The sequence below is a fragment of the Aethalodelphis obliquidens genome, unplaced genomic scaffold (assembly GCF_003676395.1).
Source record: "Aethalodelphis obliquidens isolate GAN/ISIS:26980383/991018 unplaced genomic scaffold, ASM367639v1 scaffold17, whole genome shotgun sequence".
In the NCBI taxonomy this organism is placed as follows: domain Eukaryota; kingdom Metazoa; phylum Chordata; class Mammalia; order Artiodactyla; family Delphinidae; genus Aethalodelphis; species Aethalodelphis obliquidens.
This window is the reverse complement of record NW_020837961.1, coordinates 31032368-31054031: the sequence shown is the minus strand read 5'-3', so window position 1 is coordinate 31054031 and position 21664 is coordinate 31032368. Positions and strand designations below refer to the sequence as shown.

Sequence of the window (21664 nt, the reverse complement as noted above, 5' to 3'; positions counted from 1 at the left end):
TTAAGATAAACACATCAGCCTAGATAATTCAAAAGTAGAAAGCTCTGACAAAAAAAGGTTAATTCTCAATTATATGCAGTAATGAGAAACAATTTAAAAATCAAGAGATATTCAACTATTCTCATCCTCACCATTATACCACCTTCTAACCAAGTGACAAAATTAACAGTTTGGAGAAGTCTTTTTATTTTCCCCATTCAGATTGTGTTACAGAGAAACTAATGAGAAGTAAAATGATAAGACTCTCAAAACTAAATTACTCCCTGAAAAGAAAACTAGCTGTAAATAAACTCTAAATTATTCAGGGTACTGTGGCCTCGTTCTTCACAAACGGCTAGCTAAGGTCCAGAACATCAGCAATGAAGCCAACCAAGAGAACTGGAGAGTTACTTTAAAATTCTGTATTAATTCCCAAAACCATATAAAATAAACCCCTCAATATTCTCAGGTAATTTTTTCAATGGGAAAAAGCTCAGAGGAAATAATCTAAGAAGACAGCTTAATAATATAGATAGTTACACACAGAAATATTTATAGATATGTGTACATACATGAGTTAGTGTATGTTTCCTAGAAGCAACTCCAGCAACAATGAGCACACATAGTGCCCAGATCTTGGTTTCTAATACCATTCTCCAATAAAGGGAACCAGTGCTCCTTGGAGAAATGGCTGATTCTAGGACTGAGGCAGGATTACATACAAGATGAGCCTGGAGTATCTTGTAGTGCTGGAAAGTAAGAACATGCTGTAAAAAAAACCCACCATAACAGAACAACAAAAGCTCAAAAGAATATAGGAACCAACTGAAAGAGCTTCCAAAGCTGGAACAATTTGAGCAATAAAATAAATACTGGATTATAATGCAAAGTATAAAATAAATAACCATGAGTCAATGCTGATATAAATAAATGACTGAATAAATTAATAAATGGGAGAGAAGAGGCAAATCTCCCTTGCAGAAGAATTCCAAAAAATTTATGTACACACTCCACTGTTACGGAGGTAGAACATAATTCCCCACACATTAAGTGTGCACTTCACATAATGACTTTCTTCTAAAAAGTACAATATGAAAAGGGAGGAGAGGAAAAGTAACTTTACAAGGTACAAACTTGACAAACACTGTCTTAAGCCAGGTGATCAAGGTTAACATCAACAGTGGTAAGGCATATTGATAGCATTTACTCTTGATATACGATTAAGAATGGCACTTTACCTCTGTTCCTTTCTCCCCAAAACACATTACCCAGCCTAACCATGAGAAAAGAATCAGCCAAATCCCAACTGAGGGACATTCTACAAACACCTGACCAGCAATCCTCAAAACTATCAACTTGTCATTAAAAATGAGGAGTCCGAGAAACTGTTAAAGCTAAGAGGACACATGATAACCAGGATTTATTCCTGCATAGAATCCTGGTATAGAAAAAGGTCATTAGGAGAAAACTGAGGCAATCTGAACATATGTTATCTAATAATGTATAAATACTGGTTCATGAACTGTGACAAATGTACCATACTAATGTAATATGTTAATAATGTGGGAAACTGGACATGGTGTATATAGGAATCTGTATACTATCTCTACAGTAATTCTGTAAATCTAAAATGATTCTAAAATAAGAGTTTATTATAAAATAATCTAAGAATACTTTGCTATATTATTTTATAATTATTGTTTTTAATAATTAATATTAATAATATAAATTTATATTATTAAAATATTTCATTCTTTTACATGTATGCATCCCAATGTTCATTGCAGCACTATTTACAATAGCCAGGACATGGAAGCAACCTAAATGCCCATCAACAGATGAATGGATAAAGAAGATGTGGTACATATATACAATGGAATATTACTCAGCCATAAAAAGGAATGAAATCGGGTCATTTGTAGAGACATGGATGGACCTAGAGTCTATCATACAGAGTGAAGTAAGTCAGAAAGTGAAAAACAAATATCGTATATTAACACATGTATGTGGAGTCTAGAAAAATGGTACAGATGAACCTATCTGCATGGCAAGAATAGAGATGCAGACGTAGAGAAGGGATGTGTGTACATGGAGGTGGGGAAGGGGTGTGTGGGATGAACTGGGAGATTGGGATTGATATATATACACTATCATGTGTAAAACGGATGGCTAGTGGGAACCTGCTGTATAGCGCAGGGAGCTCAGTTCAGTGCTCTGTGGTGACTTAGATGGGCGGGATGGAGGGGGGAGGGAGGTCCAAGAGGGAGGGGATATATGTATACATATAGCTGATTCACTTTGTTGTACAGCAGGAACTGACACAACATTGTGAAGCAACTATACCCCAATAAAAAAGAAAAAAATTTATTTTCATGCACTTGGAAAAAACAGCGTAACTGGAAGTTTAACTAATATATTTATAAATATTTATATTTAAAATCCTATATGGCAAAACTCCATGAACTGAAATCTTTAATACTATCAACCTGGAAATTCAATCAATATTTAGGTATCAGGCACTGGCCTAGGTCCTTGGGAGTCAATAATGAGCCAAAAAAGAAAATAAGATGTGGTCCCTATCTGCATGGATATGACGGTAGCGGAAGAGAAAGACAATCATACAGTCACACATATAAATGTAAACGGCAACTGTGGAAAACGTATGACATCACTACCTCATCTGGGAGGTCAGGATATTTCCTCAAGAAGCAAAACTTCAGTTGAGGTGTGAAGGATAGCTAAGAGCCAACGAGTGAAATGGAAGAAAAGAAAGAGTGGTAAAGACAGGGAGAAAAGCATGTGCAAAAGCCATGTAATGCAAGGAGCAAGACAAGTACAAAGGGAGAAACGAAAGCCAGCATGGGTGAAATGGAGAGTTAAGCAGAACATGATAAAAAATAAGGCTGGACCATTGTGAAGGATTTTTGTTTTTATCCTAAAAGCAATGAGAAGCCATAAAAAGACTGGTGAAGAGGAGGGAAGAGTGACAATCAAACGTGTGTTTCAAAATAAATCACTGTGCCTTCAGGATGGATACTGGATTAGAGACGGGTTGAAACAGAAGTGGGTAGACAAGAATGAAGGCTGCTGTAGAAATTTCAGGCAAGATGATGGTAACAAACTAAAGTGGTGGTAGTGGAAATGGGAACTAGTTGACAGATTTAAGAGGTATTTAGAAAGTAAGATTAATAAAACTTGTTGACAGACTAGACGTATAAGGGAGAGGGAGATATTAAGGATCACTCCTACTGTCCTGTATTTTCCAACTGGAAAAATAATGGAGTCATTCACTGAAATAAAAAGCAAAGAAAGAGGACCAACATTTTGGGGGGTTTTGGGAGTGAGGGAAAAATCAGTTTAGTTTTAGACCTTGTATTTGCGATATCTCTAATATATGCAAGAGAGGTGCCAACTGGAAAGCAAAATATATAGATCTAGAGCTCAGACGAGATAGAAAACACTCACGTCCTTAGAAAAGCTGACATCTTTATCCTAGTAAAACAGCTAACTATAATTGCCAAATATCCAAGAAAAACGTTAGACTTTGACCATCTGTATGTAGTTAAAACAAAAAGCTGAGACAAAACATGGCAGTAATATTTCATCAACTACAACAAAAACGGCTAGGCACCATGCGGAACACAGAGTTTTAAAAATCTTGTTTCAACAGTATATTTATTATGTCACTAATCATACAGTATTTTTAAGTTTTAGCAGGGCTGGCCAATGTCCTTGGAAATATTCAATACCTGCACTAGTCAGTAAAGTAGCCACTAGCCACATGTGGCTACTGAGCACTTGATATGTGACTGGTTTGACTGAGGAACTGAATTTTTATCCTATTTTATCTCAACTAATTTAAATAGTCACATGTGGCTAGTGGCTACTCTATTGGACAGGTGCAGTTTAGAGCTTCCTTGTATATTTCATCTAATCCCAAACAACCACCTTATGAATTAATTGAGAGCCAGTGTGGGGGATAGAGGGAATAAAGAAGTAGAAGCTTTCATTCAACCTGCTTATTGTATTATTTGAATTTTTATTTCAAGAATATATCTTACTTGTAAAATTTAAAATATTTTTAATTTTAAAATTAATTAAATGCTGCACAGAAAAATTAGGAAATACAGAAAGAGGAAAATGAAAATAATCTGTAAACCTCCTTTAAGAAATAATCTATAATTAACATTTAGCCATATATGAAGAGGATCTACATTTTTAACCCTTTTGTTAAAAGGCGCACCAATGGCCCAAGTTACTCTCTATGAGTTTTATCATATTTCTCTTCTACCCCATCCCCATCCCAAACACCTTGAGAATCCTATTAGAAAGCTATCATCTCTAGAACTCTACCTCAAGGCTGCCAAAAATAAACAATAGTCCTCTTGCTTATCTCCCTTTCACCACCATCACGACCACCCTCTGCCACCAGTGTCATATACTTTAAGTGGAACCCAATCTCTACCCCACAATATCATGGAATCATTAGTCACTATAGTGAAAAAGAGTACAAGCTTTGGAGTCAAGCAACTTTATGAGTCTGTGGTTCTCCTTTTACTATTTGGATGACCTTGGACTAATTACTTCTGCTGGTTTCTATACCTGTTTCTTCATTTGTTTATAGAAAATAACAGTACCTAATACACAGATAGCATCTATAAAGCATAATGCCTAGCCAGAGTAGCACTCGATAAATGACAACTATTACGGACTTCTATGTGCCTGGCGCTGCCCTAGATATTGAAGGGGAGAGCTCTGAAACAAAACAGAATCCCAGCCATCCTAGAGGTTATGTTACACTAGCTTAACCCCAGGGACTCTTTCCATCTGGGATGTGAATTCCTGATCCATCCCTTATTAGATGTGTGACCTTATGCAAAGTACTTCATCTAAAATCTAAATTTCTTCATTTCTAACACAGTAATGTTATCTGCTCTTACCTACTTGAGATGGCTGGAGTAAAAATAAAATGAGAATATATGGGAAAATGCCTTGTAAATTATTATATGCTAAATAAAAAGAAGGTATTAAAGAGTAACATATTCCTCCTCTCTTGGACAAAGCTTTCCAATCAATATGCCAAGAATGGATTACAGGGACTTCCCTGGTGGGAAGGCAGGGGACACAGGTTCGAGCCCTGGTCCGGGAAAATCCCAATCTTAGTTGTTGCTCCGTGGCAACTAAGATCTCTTAGTTGCCACACAGCAACTAAGCCCATGCACCACAACTACTGAGCCTGCGCTCTAGAGACCGTTAGCCACAACTACTGAGCTCATGTGCCACAACTACTGAAGCCTGTGCGCCTAGAGCCCATGCTCTACAACAAGAGAAGACACCGCAATGAGAAGCCCGCGCACCACAATGAAGCGTAGTCCCCATTCACTGAAACTAGAGAAAGTCCATGCGCAGCAATGAAAGACCCAGTGCAGCCAAAAATAAATAAATTTTTAAAAAAAGAATGGATTACAGATGTGCTGAAAATATTGACACCCCCTCTCCCTGGCCCCCTCGGCCTACAGGGAGCTGGGGAATCTGCCATACAAATAATCATTTTTATGTGTGCCATGATGCAGAAGTTTGGAAACTTTGCTCTAACACACTATCTCATGTCGGCAGACACTGGAGATGGCCAAATGACTCCCTCCTCTGGATAATTTAGGTCTCACCACCAACTCTGTTATTCTTATGATCCTGCTTCAAAGACAGTGATGTCACAGTTCTCCAAAGGATCAAGCCCGAACATCAAGGAGCTGCTAGTCCAATGCCATCATGCATATACAAAAAATGAAACAAAATAAAAACTCTCAGGTGACAATATGGCAAAGATGTTACCATACTTTCACAAAAGATTTGAGCAACTTCCAGCAATATCTGCCTAGAACCATCTTAAGACAAAAGTTTAGAAGTAATGGAAGAGAGGGAAATAGGGATGGAGGGAAGATGAAAGAGAAAATAAACAAAGAGAAAAAGAAAATGTAGACTTTTGTCTTGTAGAAAATAGCTGAGAATCCGTAAGAGCTAATCACTGGCTTCCATGACTGCCTAAAGCTAATCTAGAGACTAAAGAGAATAAGATTATTTTCAGGTTCCTTTGTTTTATAGTCTTTTTCATACATCCTAGAACTAATGCTGGTGTATATCTGACTTTTAGACTGTTATGGTCCCTACGTCATCATCATCCATATTTTGTGGGACTGCTGTTTCCAATCTGCACATATATTGTTAGTTTCTCATCCACAGCCATATTATCTTAAATTCCCTATTAAATTTACTCCTTCCTCCATCCTGAATTTATTCCTTACCCCATCCCAAGGTTATCATTCTGGAATGTATTTATACCTCCAGACTCTTACAATGCCAAGTCTATTACTTAAAACCTTTATTTTCACATTTTCCACTCCTCATATGTCATCATACATACACACAAACACACACACACACACACACTCACTCACACACACACACACACACACACCCGACAAACACATACACAGATTTATATCCGCTCTGTGGGAAAACTATCAAATAACACTCCATAGGCCTCCTCCGAATTCATTTCTTTTTGTCATACTTTTTGGTGTGATATTCAACCAGGTGTTCAACTACTGAAGATTAATAAAGGAAAAGACCTTCTTTACTTAATGTCTGATAGAAAATCAGGTGAGATACCCCAACACATGCCAATAAAAGATGTAAAGAAAATATGGTAGAAGCAGCCTAGAGTAGTAGTTAAGAGCTCACAGTCTGGATTCAGATAACCTAGGTTCGATCTTGGCCTGACCAGTGAATTCTGAGCAGATTACTTCAGCTTCAGTTAATCATTTAGTTTCAATTTCTTCATCTACAAAAATGAAAAATTTAGCCACTTTATAAGGTTGCTGTGAGGGTTGGATGACATAATCATATTAAGCACTTAGCATAATGCCTGGCACACAGTAAGCAAACAAGTGTTAATTGTTGTTATGGTGTCAGATATAATCAATCTTCTGACTTTGTCATTACCTTAGAAGGAAACTAATTTAGCATAATTGACTCTTTATAAACTTATGTTTTCTGCCCCCCAAAGTGAGGATGCTAGACAGAGGGAAAATTATTTTGTGCGCAGAATACACTGGTTACTCCATATAGACTATGATGAGCTGTATAGGTCTCTTCAAGTTCTAACATTCTATGAAACAGGTGTCAAACATTTTAGAACGTCAACCCTTGATCAACAAACACTTTACCATCAAATCCGTAAGTTCAAATATGCGCTCTAAACTTACATTAAGTTTGGAAGGATACTAACTTAGTCACAAAAGAGAACGATCATTAAATTCCTAATATAGAGGTAATATGGAGGGAAAGGAGATGTCGAGATGAGCAGCAACATGCCAAAGGCTTACAGATCACACCACTGAAGCATCATTTGCCCTTCTGAACAAAGCCGAAGCCCAAAGTAGATGCCTCAAGTGAAAAACAAGAAAATGAAAACAAAGTACACTAGAAATTTAAACTTTTACTCTGAACTGTACCCAGTAGGTTGGTGATATTAAATATGTATAAAATAATAATAAATGTATCAATTTATAAATCCACTGGATCGCCACAACATTGGCCACAAATACTTATCCCTAAAGAGAAACCTCGAAACCACAAATCAGGAACTAAATAAAGAGGCGGTCTTACTTCCTTCTCTAGGTCTAGGAAGAAATTTAGAAACACTGAAGTTTTGAAGTAGCTAGAGATTTCATCACTATAAAGCTGGAATCTCTGCATTCTACTCTCCTTGGTGCCCAAACTAGCTATGTACAGTTTGAAAAAGTAGTAGCTCCACAAAAAAAGTTTTCATTAACTTCAAGACACTGTCTAAGGAGCAGCTTTTAATCTACCTGGAGGTTATATATCTCCTTTGAGAATCTGATAAAAAGAATGGACATTCTCCCCAGAAAGGAGAAAATGCACTGAAAACAAAACTGTGCACTTAATTTCAGGGGTGGGGATGAGGAAGTCCCCTGAAAGTCACTGACCACTAGACCACAGTCCCCAAAGGCATGACCCAGGATTAAGGCAAACTAATTTATCAATTTGAAACGGAATGAAAGTAACTGAGACCGAGGTTTTAATCCAGAAAATAAAACAAGATTAGAAATATTTTGTTTTCTCAGCTAATGAGTGTTAGACGTGGTGGCTGGGAGAGGGTGTTGGCCATGTTGAGTGGGGAAAACAAAAAAACACAGGACTAACAAAAGAAAAGTGGAATTAAAACAGTGACATGTAGTCTGTTGCATTCACTCTGAGACAGCAGCAATAAAATGGCCAATTCCTGCTGCCTTAACAAGGAACGATTTAAGGTGACCAATTCTGGTGCACATTCCCACGCCAGTGAAGTTAATTAAATGGCAAATGTGAACACACACCTGCCACACTTGCAGGTGAAAGCACAAGTTTAACCAAAGTCCTGCAAATCTTCCATTTTTTCCTTAAGAACCGACTGAGAGAAATTATATGCTTTAATCTAGGAGAAAAAAGGAAGGGAGGGGGCCAGAAATCCTCAAACGTGATGGCTAAAGGATCTGCAGGAAGTGTTAACTACAAACCTTTTGAGATCAAAGGGCTCAAGAGGGACATGAGAATAAAACAAGGGAAGTAATAATAAAATAAAGTAAAAGGGAAAAGCGTCTAGAAACTGTTCTTAAAACAAAACAAAAACCTCTTTCCTGTTTCCTAGACACGTAAACAGTAGTAACTTGGCAAAGAGGAACGGATGAGACGACGGCACAACTTCCTTCCCAAACTCCAGCATTCCTTGGACGTCCTCGCAAGCAGTCAGGCTTGGGACATGTCACAGGCAAGGCTCCTCCCTGCACCACTGCCCGAGGAACCTCTCGCAGGGACTATCGCTATCTCCCTTCCTCTCACTGCGGGAGAGGAGAAATAGGGGATGCAGGGAAAGGAGAGCAATGAAGGCTGGACACCAAACCTGAAGGTGGCCCGCTCCGAGGCTTAGTCGAGAAAGACCTGGATCCTTCAACCCCTTTCTCCGCTCAATACATGCAAAACCGGGAGGGTGCCGCCCTGGGAGGGCCAGTCTTACCTCTTCACCCGGATGTTTCGGGGGTACACTCAGGGGGGACAGGAGGAACGAAGGGACAGAAACCCAAGGCCGAATGCCTGGACAGAGAGAGATGGCACACACAGACTAAGGACATAAGTGCCCTGTGGAAGTCCGGAACTGCGAGCTCCAGAGGCAACGTGTCCAGCCCCGCCAACCACCTCCGAGAAGCATTCCCCCGCCTCTTTCCCAGCCGGCCAGCTCCGCCCTCACCTGTCTGCAGGGAAGCCGGCAGCTCGCACGTCGAGGATTATCCCTGCCTCTGCTCTCCGGAGTCGCCTCAGCCCTGGCAAGAAGTGAGCGGAAACGCGACCCGGGCCTTTTCCTTCTTCCCCTTCTCCCACGCACCTAGGCTCCTCGGGGGCGGGGAACAACAGCGGCTGTCACAGCCTCACACTGACCAACCGCCGAGGACACTCAGACCGGCAGCAGCTCCACCAGGCCTACAGCTCCAACACCGAGAGCAGCGGAGCCGGAAGTGAGGGGACCGGAAGTAGCGTTGTCCGTAGCCCTGGACGGCCTCTCTCTCCCTCAGTCTGGCCGGCCCAGCCACGTCTCGATGGTGCCAGCGCGCTTCCCCCGAGGCCCCCTCCGCCCCACTCCAGGAGGCGGGCTCCGCCCCTCCCGCTGCGGCCCTTAGCAACCACATCCGGGACTCAGCCGGCGCCTTTGCCCGGGTAATTTTCTGGCTGCGGCTAGATTGCTGGGGGGGCTGTGAGCGCGGGTCCAGATGCACCTGCCAGAGCTGGGGGCTTGCCGAAGGGCGCGCTGGCCTGGTCTTGAGTGGTCGGAGGTCCAGGAGCCCTCGGCATCCTTTTCTCACCCACACACCCCAGCCTCACGTATTAGGCGTCCCCCCAACAGACGGTGAGCCGGTGGCGGGAGGGTGGAGGTGGACGTAGCTCACCGCCTCGCAATCACAGGAGAGCCAAGCTTCTTTCTCAGCTGCCAGAGAGCACGTAGAAGGTTATTTAAGCCCCGTGGGAGGTGGGAGGGTAGAGGGAATGCGGGGTTTAGGGAGCAGACGGGATGCGGGCGCCTCACTCTCTTTCCCCAGTGCCTGGAAAGCCACCCTCTGGCCACGTCACTCACGCCCACCCGCTTCAGGAAGACCAGACCTCCTCGCCCGGCACCCCTGAGTTCTTATGATTTGCTCTATCTTTATGATCACCTTCTGCTCTGCTCGCTCGCAGACAGTGGGTCCATGATACTGTTCTTTCCTGTTACTGTTTATCCAGAGGACTGATTTCTGCTTTCTTTGCTCGCCCCGTTACTTAAGTAGATCACTGCCCTGTCTACAGAAACCGACGAACAGTCCTTCTCTAAGATCCCTTTGTAGTTTCCTAAGTGGAGGCCCCAATCTGTACTTCGGATATTCTCGCTGTCCCCAGCACCGTATGGCTCTGCAGTGGTGCTAGACAAACCTGAAGCTCAGTTGCATACAGTACCTACCGGTGATCCAGCCGAGCGCATCTCCCTTCAAGGTTTCGGACTCCGCTTTTACTTTGACAGCCTTGGGTGCTCATTTTCACCACCATTTCACTTGCAGGAATGCCAAAGGCAACAGTGCACTCCGTGGGACCTACCCCTCTTTAGACCATAATTCTCACCTGCCTTGTCACATTAGTTGACAAGACATTTTTAATGACTAAGTGCCCGAAGGCAGAACTCTGCTTCTCCAAATTTGTAGGGAGTTTCAGCGTAGTGAACTGTACATCCCTGTACAGATAATCTTTCCCATATCTGTGAAGAGTAGATACCCGTGACACCACCAATATTTCAAAAGTAAATAACAATATTTATTGTCTGAAATCTCCAGGACACCTTCTCTGACAAAAACCGTAATGAAATCCCAAAACATAAATCTGTGGTTAAAGGGCCCTTATCTTAAATGGGTGAATATATATGCCGATTCATTTAACTTAAGTTCTACAGTTTACTGTGGATTTTCCTGTTCAAAGCCATCCTGTTAGGCTTCTCAATTATAAGAAAAGGATTCCAATCTAGGATAATTACTGCTCTTATTATATAGGAACAGAATGGAACTTAGTAGTAGATGGAAAACAGTGAAAGTCTATGCACTTTCTTTGGGAAAAAGGAAGTAGTAGCCATTATTCTTGGGTTTGGGGAAAATTTTTCATACTAACTCAAAGACTATTTTAAACCTAACCTTGCTTAGATGGAGACTTTTTTCATCTCTCTCTCTCTCTCTCTCTCTCTATCTCTATCTCTATCTCCCCCTCTCCCTACAGCTTGGGGAATTCTGCCTGCCCATTCTCCTTAGGAAGAACAGAAGATTACTACTTTTCTTTTAATTGCCATTGTGTTTGGAGAAGTAAGACAAAAAGGGAATAGCTGCCTGTCACATATGCTTATGACATGGGGCTTATCTACTCATTTACCTTTGCACTGCTATTGGCTATTATTCAGCTTTAGAAAAATCAGGTACCATTTATTCACTTGGCCTGTGGGAAACTGTGGCAGCCTATCTTTTATTTATTGATCGGGAAGGAAAGGAGGCAACGGGTTAAAGGATATTGTTACTTTTCCTTTCTGAGTGAATTAAATGTGCATGCAACCTTTTCTCTTTGCTTTAGATGTTGAATATTGTATTCTGCTTATCAATATCTCCTTGGAAGAAGAAGGTGCTAGTTTTCTTTTCTAGGGGAATTCTGGTAGTGTCACAGTAGTTTTGTCACTGTTTATTGACAGCTTCCTTTTCATGAAGAGATATTTAGTTACTGATTGCACAGTGTAATTCTCTGGAAATAAACCCTTTATTAGGGGGTACTGATTAATGGAACATTTAAACAAACCCATGTATAGTAGAATGAGTAGAACATCAGAGTAGAAATTGTTTTAACTAAAAGAAAAGAAACTATTCATAATTCCATTTTCTGGAGTTAACATTCAACATTTTGGTCAGTATCTTTTATTTCTGTGAGTATTTTTTTCTTCATTTATTTAACAGATCGTTTTTAAGAACTTACTGTTTCCTGGGCACTAAGCACTGTAGGAATAGCCATGAGCCTTTGCCCTCATGTAACTTTCAGTGTATGTTGTATTTGTTGGCATACAGTGGTTGCTTTTTCCACTTAATATATCATGGAATTTCCATTTGGAAATTCCAATTTCCAATGGAAATTCCATTCCATTAAATATTCTCCTTCAGTGACTTCCATATCCTGGCTATTGTAAATAATGCTGCTATCAACATTGGGGTGTGTGTATCTTTTCATATGAATGTTTTTGTTTTCTTCAGATATATATCCAGCACTGGAATTGCTGGGTCATATGATAGCTCTGTTTCTAGTTTTCTGAGGAACCTCAATACTGTTTTCCACATTGGTTGCATCAATTTACATTCCCATCAACAGTGTACAATAGTATTTTAGCATATAGATATTCCTTAATTTATTTATCTAATCCTTTTTGTTACACATTTGGATTATTTTTAGTTTTGTCTGTAATTATAAAACAACAACATGAGGAACAGTCTTGTGTGAATTCTTAGATGACTTCCAATGACGTTCACCTTGTATAATTCCCTCCTCTGTGCACATGATAGGATATCATTCCTATGATTATATTATATTACATACAAAACGAATCTTGCAGATGTAATTTAGGTTACTAATCAGTTGACTTTGAGTTACTCAAAAGGAAGATAATCTGGGTGGTCCTAAACTGACTACATGAGCCTTATATTTTATTTTATTTTATTGAAGTATAGTTGATTTACAATATTATATTAGTTTCATATGTACAACATAGTGATTCAATATTTCTATGGATTATACTCCATTTAAAGTTATTACAAAATAATAGCTACATTTCCCTGTGCTGTACAATATATCCTTGTTGATTATTTATTTTATAAATAGTAGTTTGTATCTCTTAATCCCATACCCCTATCTTGCCCCTCCTCCTTTCCCTCTTCTCAGTGGTAGTTACTAGTTTGTTCTCTATATCTGTGAGTCTGTTTCTGTTTTGTATATACATTCCTTTGTTTTATTTTTTGGATTCCACATAAAAGTGATATCATAGATTATTTATCTTTCTCTGTCTGACTTATTTCACAAAGCATAATACCCTCTAGGTCCATCCACATTATTGCAAATGGCAGGGTTTCATTCTTTTTTAGGGCTGAGTAATATTCCATTGTATATTTATACCACATCTTTATCCATTCACCTGTTGATGGACACTTAGGTTGCTTCCGTATCCTGGCTATTGTAAATAATGCTGCTATCAACATTGGGGTGTGTGTATCTTTTCATATGAATGTTTTTGTTTTCTTCAGATATATATCCAGCACTGGAATTGCTGGGTCATATGATAGCTCTGTTTCTAGTTTTCTGAGGAACCTCAATACTGTTTTCCACGTTGGTTGCATCAATTTACATTCCCACCAACAGTGTACAAAGTTTCCCTTTTATCCATATCCTCGCCAACATTTTTTATTATTTTTGATGATAGCCATTCTGACAGGTGTGATGTGGTATCTCATTGTGGTTTTAATTTGCATTTCCCTGAATATTAGTGATGTTGAGCATCTTTTCATGTGCCTGTTGGCCATCTGTGTATCTTCTTTGGAAAAATGTCTAATTAGGTCTTCTGCCTATTTCTAATTGGGTTGTTTGTTTTTTGATATTGAGTTAATGGGCTGTTTATGTATTTTGGATGTTAACCTCTTCTTGGTCACATCATTTGCAAATATTTCCTCCCATTCAATAAGTTGTCTTTTCATTCTGTGTATGGTTTCCTTTGCTGTCCAAAAGCTTTTAAGTTTAATTAGGTTACATGAAACTTAAAAGCAGAGCGTTTTCTCCTGCTGGTGGCAGCAGAGGAAATTAGAGAGGTTTGAAGCATGAAAGAGATTTGACATGAGGAAGGTTCTCTGTTGCTGAAATAAAGAGGTCCACAGGCAAGTACCTGAGGGAGGCTTCCAAGAGGTGAGAGCAGTCTCTGCTCACAGGCAACAAAAAACCCAGGGACTTCAGCCCTACAACCACAGAAGTTGAATTCTGCAAATAACCTGAATGAATTTGGAAACAGATTCTCCTCCAGCCTCTAGATAAGAGCCCAGTCTGACTGACATCTTGATTTCTGCCCTGTAAGACCTGAAGCAGCGGACTTAGTTAAGCCCACCCGGACTTCTGGCTACAGACTGTAAGATAATAAATGGGTGTTGTTTTAAGCCATTAAATATGTGTTAATTTGTTACACAGCAATAGAAAATAAATATATTTTGTAAGCTAGATTATTTTTACATCTACAATTTTTGGGGGAGGAGATAAAATCCTCAGTATGGACTTGCTGGATAAAACCTATGCACATTTTTAAGGTTGTTTTTTATTTATTTATTTATTTTTGGCTGCATTGGGTCTTCGTTGCTGTGCGTGGGCTTTCTCTAGTTGTGGCGAGCAGGGGCTACTCCTCGTTGCAGTGTAGGGGCTTCTCGTTGCAGTGGCTTCTCTTGTTGTGGAGCACGGGCTCTAGGCACGCAGACTTCAGTAGTTGTGGCTCACAGGCTCTAGAGTGCAGGCTCAGTAGTTGTGGCGCACGGACTTAGTTGCTCCGCAGAATGTGGGATCTTCCCAGACCGGGGCTTGAACCCGTGTCTCCTGCATTGGCAGGCAGATTCTTAACCACTGCGCCCCCAGGGAAGCCCCTTTTTTAAGGTTTTTGTACTGTATTGCTAATTTGCCCTCCATAAGCTTTGTACCAATTTATTTAACATAGGTTCCTAGCAACCTATGTTACTGCATCCTGGCAAACACTAGATACTGCTGTTCTGGTAAATAAAAGCAAAAACAAAAAGGTATCTCCTGTTTTGAAGGAAGATTTACATTTCTCTTATTACTGAACATTGTTTTCTTCATTTGGAATTCAGTTGGTAAGTCTTTTTTAGTGAATTGCCTGTTCTTAGTCATTAGTTAGCTTTACTGTTGACATAGAGAAGGTTGTTCCTAACATGTAGTACAGCATTTCTCTTGTAATATTTTCAAGGGGTAGAATGATTAATTGAGAGAATGATTAATTAATTGATAGAATGAATATTCTAAGACATATTAGCTGCTGCCATCACTCTCTGCAAAAAAATATCCCAGCCATTGTACTGTGGGAGAATGGAAAATGTCAGCTTCGTTAATCAGGCAGTATTGGTGCCTTATTCTTTGCTGGGGAAAAAGTTTAGCATGTCTGGTTTGTCATTAGAAGTGTGGTTGTTTCAGGAATAAAGATATATTGCATCTTACCATGGAAAATTGTAGATCTGACTACTGTTCAAGAAGGAAAAATATACTGTTAACTTCAGAAAAAAACTATCTTCCTAAACAAACATATCACTATTTTCAATTTGATCAAGATAATCAGTAATCTCTGATGTGTATATTACATTGCTTTATTTGGGATGGGGTAAGGGAGAAAATTCAAGTCACTTTTCTGTAATCCTTGTTATTTGAGATGATAGGGTTTATTTCTGACAAATGAAATAAGGCAGAAGGGAAAAAAGGAAGGAAAGAAGAAAAGAGGAAGAAAGGAAAGAACAGAAAGAAGAAAGAGATTCCCTCTTTCTTTTGGAGAGTAGTTTTGCTTGATTTTTCTTAAGAAATTCGTTCTTGCTACCTACATTTCTGAAGATTGGTGTCTTCCTAATGAGAGCAAGATATTTTTAATTTTTTATTTTGAAATAATGGTAGATTTATAGGAAATTGCAGAAAAATATACAGGGAGGTCCCATATATGAGTAAGATTTTTTTTTTTTAGTTGAATGGTCAAATCTTATTTACTTAGAAAGGTCAGACCACCCTAACAGTTGGATATGGAATGTGGTTGCTATTTGTGTCCACAGAATTCATAATGGCTATTCTCCTATGGAGGCCTGATATTGCTTCTTGGGGTGGGGGGTAGGTTTGGATAGGCATTGGAAATGCTGAGTTGGCTTGGTGCTGGGAGCACAGAATGTGCCCCTGTTAGAGGAGCCACACCATGTAATTCAAGGACACTGTAATATAGTGAAAAGAATGTAGACTTGACATTAGAAAGCCTGGATTCTGGACTGCATTCAACCACATTATAACTGTATGAGCTTTGAATCCACTTTTACCTCCCTCCCGCATTGTTTGGAATACAGGAAATAAAGCAGTTTAGAAACTAACACTCTAGGCTCTCATAATTATTTTTAAGACCTTTTTTTTTTGCAATAACAGCAACAACGAAAACTCCTTTACTGGTTGTGTTTCCTATAATAAAAATTACGTCTTTGATTTTGATGACAAAGGCAGAGGAATTTTAACAAAGTTTTGTGCAAAAAAAAAAAAAAAATGCATGTGTCATCTTGAAACCTCGGAGGACAGAGAAAAATTAAAGGAATGGAGTGCCCACACTCTCACAGGGAAGTAACACGGGTTCATCAAATTAGCTTGTTTCCTTGGCCTGCAGGAGGCCCAAAGACTGTGGTTTCCGGTAGGGGAGATGCTACCTGGGAAGGTAGAGGCGAGCCCACCTGGGGCCCTGTGACTGTTCTCACAGTACTATTTGGCTTAAGAAGAGCTCTGCTTTCAGTATATGTTTTAGGTGGGATTCTTGCTTCTATTCGAAGTACGATTTCATTAAATCTCTGAATTTTATAGATTGACACAGATGAAAGGAACATTAGAGAGAAGACAATGATGCTGAGATCATCAAACATTTATTGAACACTCTGTAAGGTGCAAAATACTGTGCTAAGTGCTTTACACCATCTCACTGAATGTTCAATTACCCCACGAGGTACGTGCTGTAGTTACCCTTATTTTACAAATAAGGGTGCCAAGGCTTCAGATGGTTAAATAAACTACCCAGGATCACATTCGGTACTAAATGGCAGAGTCACTTGTCAATTCGGGTGTGTCTGGCACCAAAGCCCATCTCCTTACACTATGATAAGCCCTTTATTTTACAGATAAAGAAGTGGAAGTCCTGAGAGGTTAAGACCATGGTCACTCTCATTCTAACTCTTCGTTTAGGTCTTTTTCTGCATTATATCTTCTCAGTAATTTGTTTATTCCTATGCATTTTGTCAAGTATTTTTGGCCTTTGTGCATCCAGCTAATGTGTCCAATTGATTTAAAGTTACTAGATTTTTAAGCATTTAGATAGAATAAGATTTCGATTTTTAAAATTTGTAATGGAATCCCTTGGTTTGATTTTTAGTGAAGCATTTTGTACCAGACTCCTATAAAAGAGACACTGTCTCCCATGTGCTATTAAAAGTTGGACCTTGTGACCACTGTCTGACTGTGTTTTTTCTTTTAGAGAAGTCAGAGGGGGCAGTGTGTGACTTCATGGAAAAAATAGCCACCAAAGATCTATCCAGCAGCATTTTTAGTTCTTTAATTTTGGTAAGCTCACACTTTCAAAACAGATTAAATTTGTCCGATTTATTTCAGAAGTATATATTACAAAGCATTCAACGGCAAGTGAGAATTCAAAGTCTCAGAGCAGAGCTAGAGAGCTTTTCACAGAGACACCATTTAGGAGGTAAGCATTTCTCCTGGAAGCTTTAGTTATTGTATTTTTAGAAATATGTTCCCATTCTTTTCATTATTATCAAAAGCATAACTAATTAGTATAAATATCTTTTGATATTCAGTTGACATATCATTGTTAAAATTGTTTTTTTTTTTTTAATATTTCAAGACATGGAGGATATCGTCAAGTCCTAGAAGGGTTCTACCATTTTCTTCTCCATCCTAAAGAGACTTGGAAATTAATGGGTAACATTTTGCATGAAATTACTGGATGCTTTTCTTCTTATCTCTGAGGCCTTCTGTGGAGAATTAAGAGGAGGTTGAATGCACGCATGGATAAAATGGATCATCTTAAAGGATTGACGTTCCAAAAATACATCAGCAGGACTGGACAGGTTTGACATAATGAGATTTCTATTTTAGCTTGACTTCTGGAACTCCGAATGAACTATAAACTGAGCTACACAAGGTCCTGGGGAGGAAGTTTCTCTTCTAAAATATTCTAGCTGCAGATAACATTTTTCTTATTCAGATCCTTTGAGGAAATTATTTACTCATCCATTTTCTGAGGAATACGACTAATAGACACTTACCGACTTTTAATACATGAAGTGGAATAGAAAGCAGCAACTTGTATCATACTGGAAAATAAATTTTCATCAAGAAACAGACCCAGAAAGAGAAGACACCTCTACATAAGCACGGGGTGAGATGGCAGAGGCTCCTGTGGATGCCTCAACTCTGCCCGTAACTGTGAAGAAAAAGAAAAGTCTATCCATTGAAGAAAAGATCGACATCATAAATGCAGTAGAAAGTGGTAAGAAAAAAGCAGAGATTGCAGCTGAATATGGAATAAAGAAAAATTCATTGTCTTCTATTATGAAGAATAAAGACAAGGTTCTAGAAGCCTTTGAATCTCTGAGATTTGATCCAAAGAGAAAAAGACTGAGAACTGCTTTTTACACAGATCTGGAAGAGGCACTAATGAGGTGGTATCGAATCGCCCAGTGTCTGAATGTACCAGTTAATGGTCCAATGTTGCGTCTAAAAGCTAATGATTTTGCCCAGAAACTGGGACATAATGATTTTAAGTGCAGCAATGGTTGGCTGGATCGCTTTAAATCCAGGTATGGTTTAGTATTCAGAGCTCAACCTGTAGAAGCTACAGGTGTATCAGTAGACCCTTCAGATGTCTGGCACCAAAACATACTTCCTTATTATTTAAATGATTATCATCCTAAAAATGTTTTTAATGTAAAAGAGACTGGGCTGCTTTATCGAATGTTGCCTACAAATACATTTGCATTTAAAGGAGAAACATGCTCAATTGGCAAGTTATGCAAAGACAGAATAACTCTGGTGGTTGGGACAAACATGGACGGCTCTGAGAAGCTTCCTTTGCTTATCATTGGAAAGAACAGAAATCCACATTGTTTCAAAGGCGTAAAATCATTGCCTGTGTATTATGAAGCTAACAAAATGGCACGGATGACCTCAGTTGTATTTGAACAATGGATGCGGAAGCTTGATGAGAAATTTCAAGCCCAGCAAAGAAGAGTGGTGATTTTTGTTGAATCGTTTCCTGCACATCCAGAGGTAAAAAACCTAAAATCCATTGAGTTAGCGTTCTTTCCGTCTTGTTTATCTTCCAAACTTATAGCCATGAAACAAGGTGTTATTAAAAGCCTTAAAATCAAATATCGACATTGTCTCATTAAGAAATTTTTAAGCTCTGTTGAAGGCAGCAAAGAATTTATGTTTTCCCTGCTAGATGCAGTTGATACCTTGCATCTCTGTTGGAGGGCTGTCACCCCAGAGACTATTGTTAAGAGCTATGAAGAGGCAGGATTCAAATCTCAAAAGGGAGAAAGTGACAAGACAAATGCAGAGACGGACACTGGTCTTGATTTGGTTGTCCATGCCCAGGCGGCAGGAGTGGAATTTCCTGAAGGCTTATCCATAGAAGAGTATGCTGCCCTGGATGATGATTTAGAGACATGTGAAGCAGCACCAAGTGACGATGCTGTATGGACCAAAGAAAGTAAAGCAGATGAAACTGGATTTTATACTTCTGATGAAGAGGATGATGGTGGATCTCTGGGAACCGAACTCCCTTTACCATCAAAAAATGTGGCAATAACCGCTTTAGATACTCTGAAAAGTTTTCTTAGAAGTCAAGATATGAATGATGAGCTTCATAATTCTTTAGCAGACCTTGAAATTTTTATTAACTCTTTATCATGTAAGTGATTATTTATTGTACACCATCTGAAGATAATAGCTTTTTGTAATACATTTTACTATTTAAGGTATGTAAAGGGAAAATACTACTTAAACCTAAAAAATGAAAAACTAGTAATCTTTGGTTTAATTGCAAATGTCTTTAGTCTGAAGAGCAAAGTTCCCTAGGTAGATTAAATAATGAGTAAGTAAATGAAAAATATGAATTTCAATTTAGTGAGGTTTGGGGGAGCAGAAAATGAATTTCAGAGGCCTTGTACTTGAAACATACAGCATATATGTCAAAAATAAAAAGAATTCTCCAGCTGTTTGATTCATACAGGTTGAACTGGTGATTGCTATTTTCTGGGTTTTTTTAAGTTCAGGTCATGTTCTAGGATATTTTAATTTATCTACCTCATCTAAGAAACAAAATATCTATCGGTTAGATATTTAGTTTTATGAACATATATATTCTAACTAGACTTAAATATTGAGTGTTAATTTTAAATTATTTTTCTCATAACTAGCTAATCGTCCTAATAAAAACTATGAAAAATTACTGAAAATAAAATCTGACCCAATTATATACCGATATGATTAAAAATGTGTCTAACTTTCAAGTTATTTCTATATAAGATCAAATAAAAGACTATGACCTTATCAGATTTTTTTTAATCATCTCTAACCAGAAGGTGATATGGGTTCTTCCTAAATATTTGTATGTATATGTGTGTGTTTAAATAGAAAAGTACATTATTGAAACATGTATTAAACTCTTACAATATTTATATTTTAATAAGATTACTCTTAAAAAGTAAATATGAATATACATATGCAGTTACTAAAAAAGAAAATGTCTTACGTAGTTCTTAGATAGTTTTCCGATTTTAAGAGCTGAAACTTTTAATCTGTAATGTTGAATTTTTTGGATTTTACTTAATTTTATTTTCAGAAAAAAACTGTTCTTTCAGCATATTTTGATGTTTGTTTTTTTTTTTCAAATCCAGTGGGTAACATTTTGGATTAGCTTTCTGTTTGGGGAAGTTTTGTCTTCAGAATGTTTTAAAATGTTGTATGAAATTATTTATATTCCATCCATAAAATAGTCTTTAACCAACAGAAAAATATAACAATGTGTCAGACTTTTCTGTTGTTAAATTTTAAATACTACGTTTATTTAACTTATTACATCTAATTTAGTGTTCCCTTTGAAAAGTATTTTGAAAAAGTATAAAACATTATACAGATGATTTTTATTCTGAATTATCATTAATCTGCCAACACAAGACACATTTAGAAGGAAATATTTATAGAAAGTATTTTTATTTTCCACTGTTGATTTACTTTGCTTTTGAGATTTAGTTACAGTAGGCCTTAAAAATATATCAATGTTAAGAAAGTTTCTTTTAGAGTGAAATACGGATTATTTAAATTTAATTAAAAGCACTTTTATTAATGATTTGATTTAAAATTTTAAAGTGGTGGAATCATGGACTTAAATCATGGACGTTGATCTCTCTTAAGAGCCCCACCTGTAACCAAAGTACTTGGTGTATACTGAGCCCTCAATAAATTTTTTCTCTTTCTTTCTTTACTTCATACCATTTTGATATCAAATATTTTATTTAATCATTCCAGATATTTTATGACATAAGAATTATTATCTCCATCTTTACAGATGAGGAAATTAAAACCTGGAAAGATGACTTGGTTAAAATCTCAGGACCAAAACTAAAATGCAGTAGTTCCCCATCACCTCGTCCTGTGTTCTTCTAACTATATACCACAATACTAATTTTCTATACTCTATAAAAGAAAATTCTGTTGTTTTTTTCCCTTGAGTTTAGGGCCC

The 21664-nt window shown here is 38.2% G+C and overlaps 2 protein-coding genes across 18 annotated transcripts in view; one reads left to right on the top strand and one right to left on the bottom strand.

The window, feature by feature from the left end:
* The window catches only part of ARFIP1 (ARF interacting protein 1), a 135014-nt gene extending 125443 nt beyond the window's left edge, over positions 1 to 9571 (bottom strand). For 2 of the 12 annotated variants that reach the window (XM_027117209.1, XM_027117213.1), the window contains exon 1: positions 9422 to 9571. The gene's annotated coding sequence lies outside the window, so the exon portion shown is untranslated. Of the gene's footprint in view, positions 1 to 9055; positions 9181 to 9286 lie in introns of those variants that run through there. The other 10 variants (XM_027117211.1, XM_027117212.1, XM_027117203.1 and 7 more) reach the window with 8 other exon arrangements.
* Positions 9572 to 9615: 44 nt separating this feature from the next.
* On the top strand, positions 9616 to 21416 carry TIGD4 (tigger transposable element derived 4). Of its 6 annotated transcripts, none has more exons than XM_027117199.1 (3): positions 9616 to 9750; positions 17509 to 17599; positions 17759 to 21416. In XM_027117199.1, the coding sequence occupies exon 3, from the start codon at positions 18301 to 18303 to the stop codon at positions 19837 to 19839; it is 1539 nt and encodes a 512-aa protein (XP_026973000.1). In that variant the 5' UTR covers positions 9616 to 9750; positions 17509 to 17599; positions 17759 to 18300; the 3' UTR covers positions 19840 to 21416. The 6 variants fall into 6 exon arrangements, with proteins under 6 accessions (XP_026973000.1, XP_026972997.1, XP_026973002.1 ...); XM_027117196.1 differs by having other exon boundaries at positions 16711 to 17599; XM_027117200.1 differs by lacking the exon at positions 9616 to 9750 and adding an exon at positions 9762 to 9940.
* The last annotated feature ends 248 nt before the right edge of the window (positions 21417 to 21664 follow it).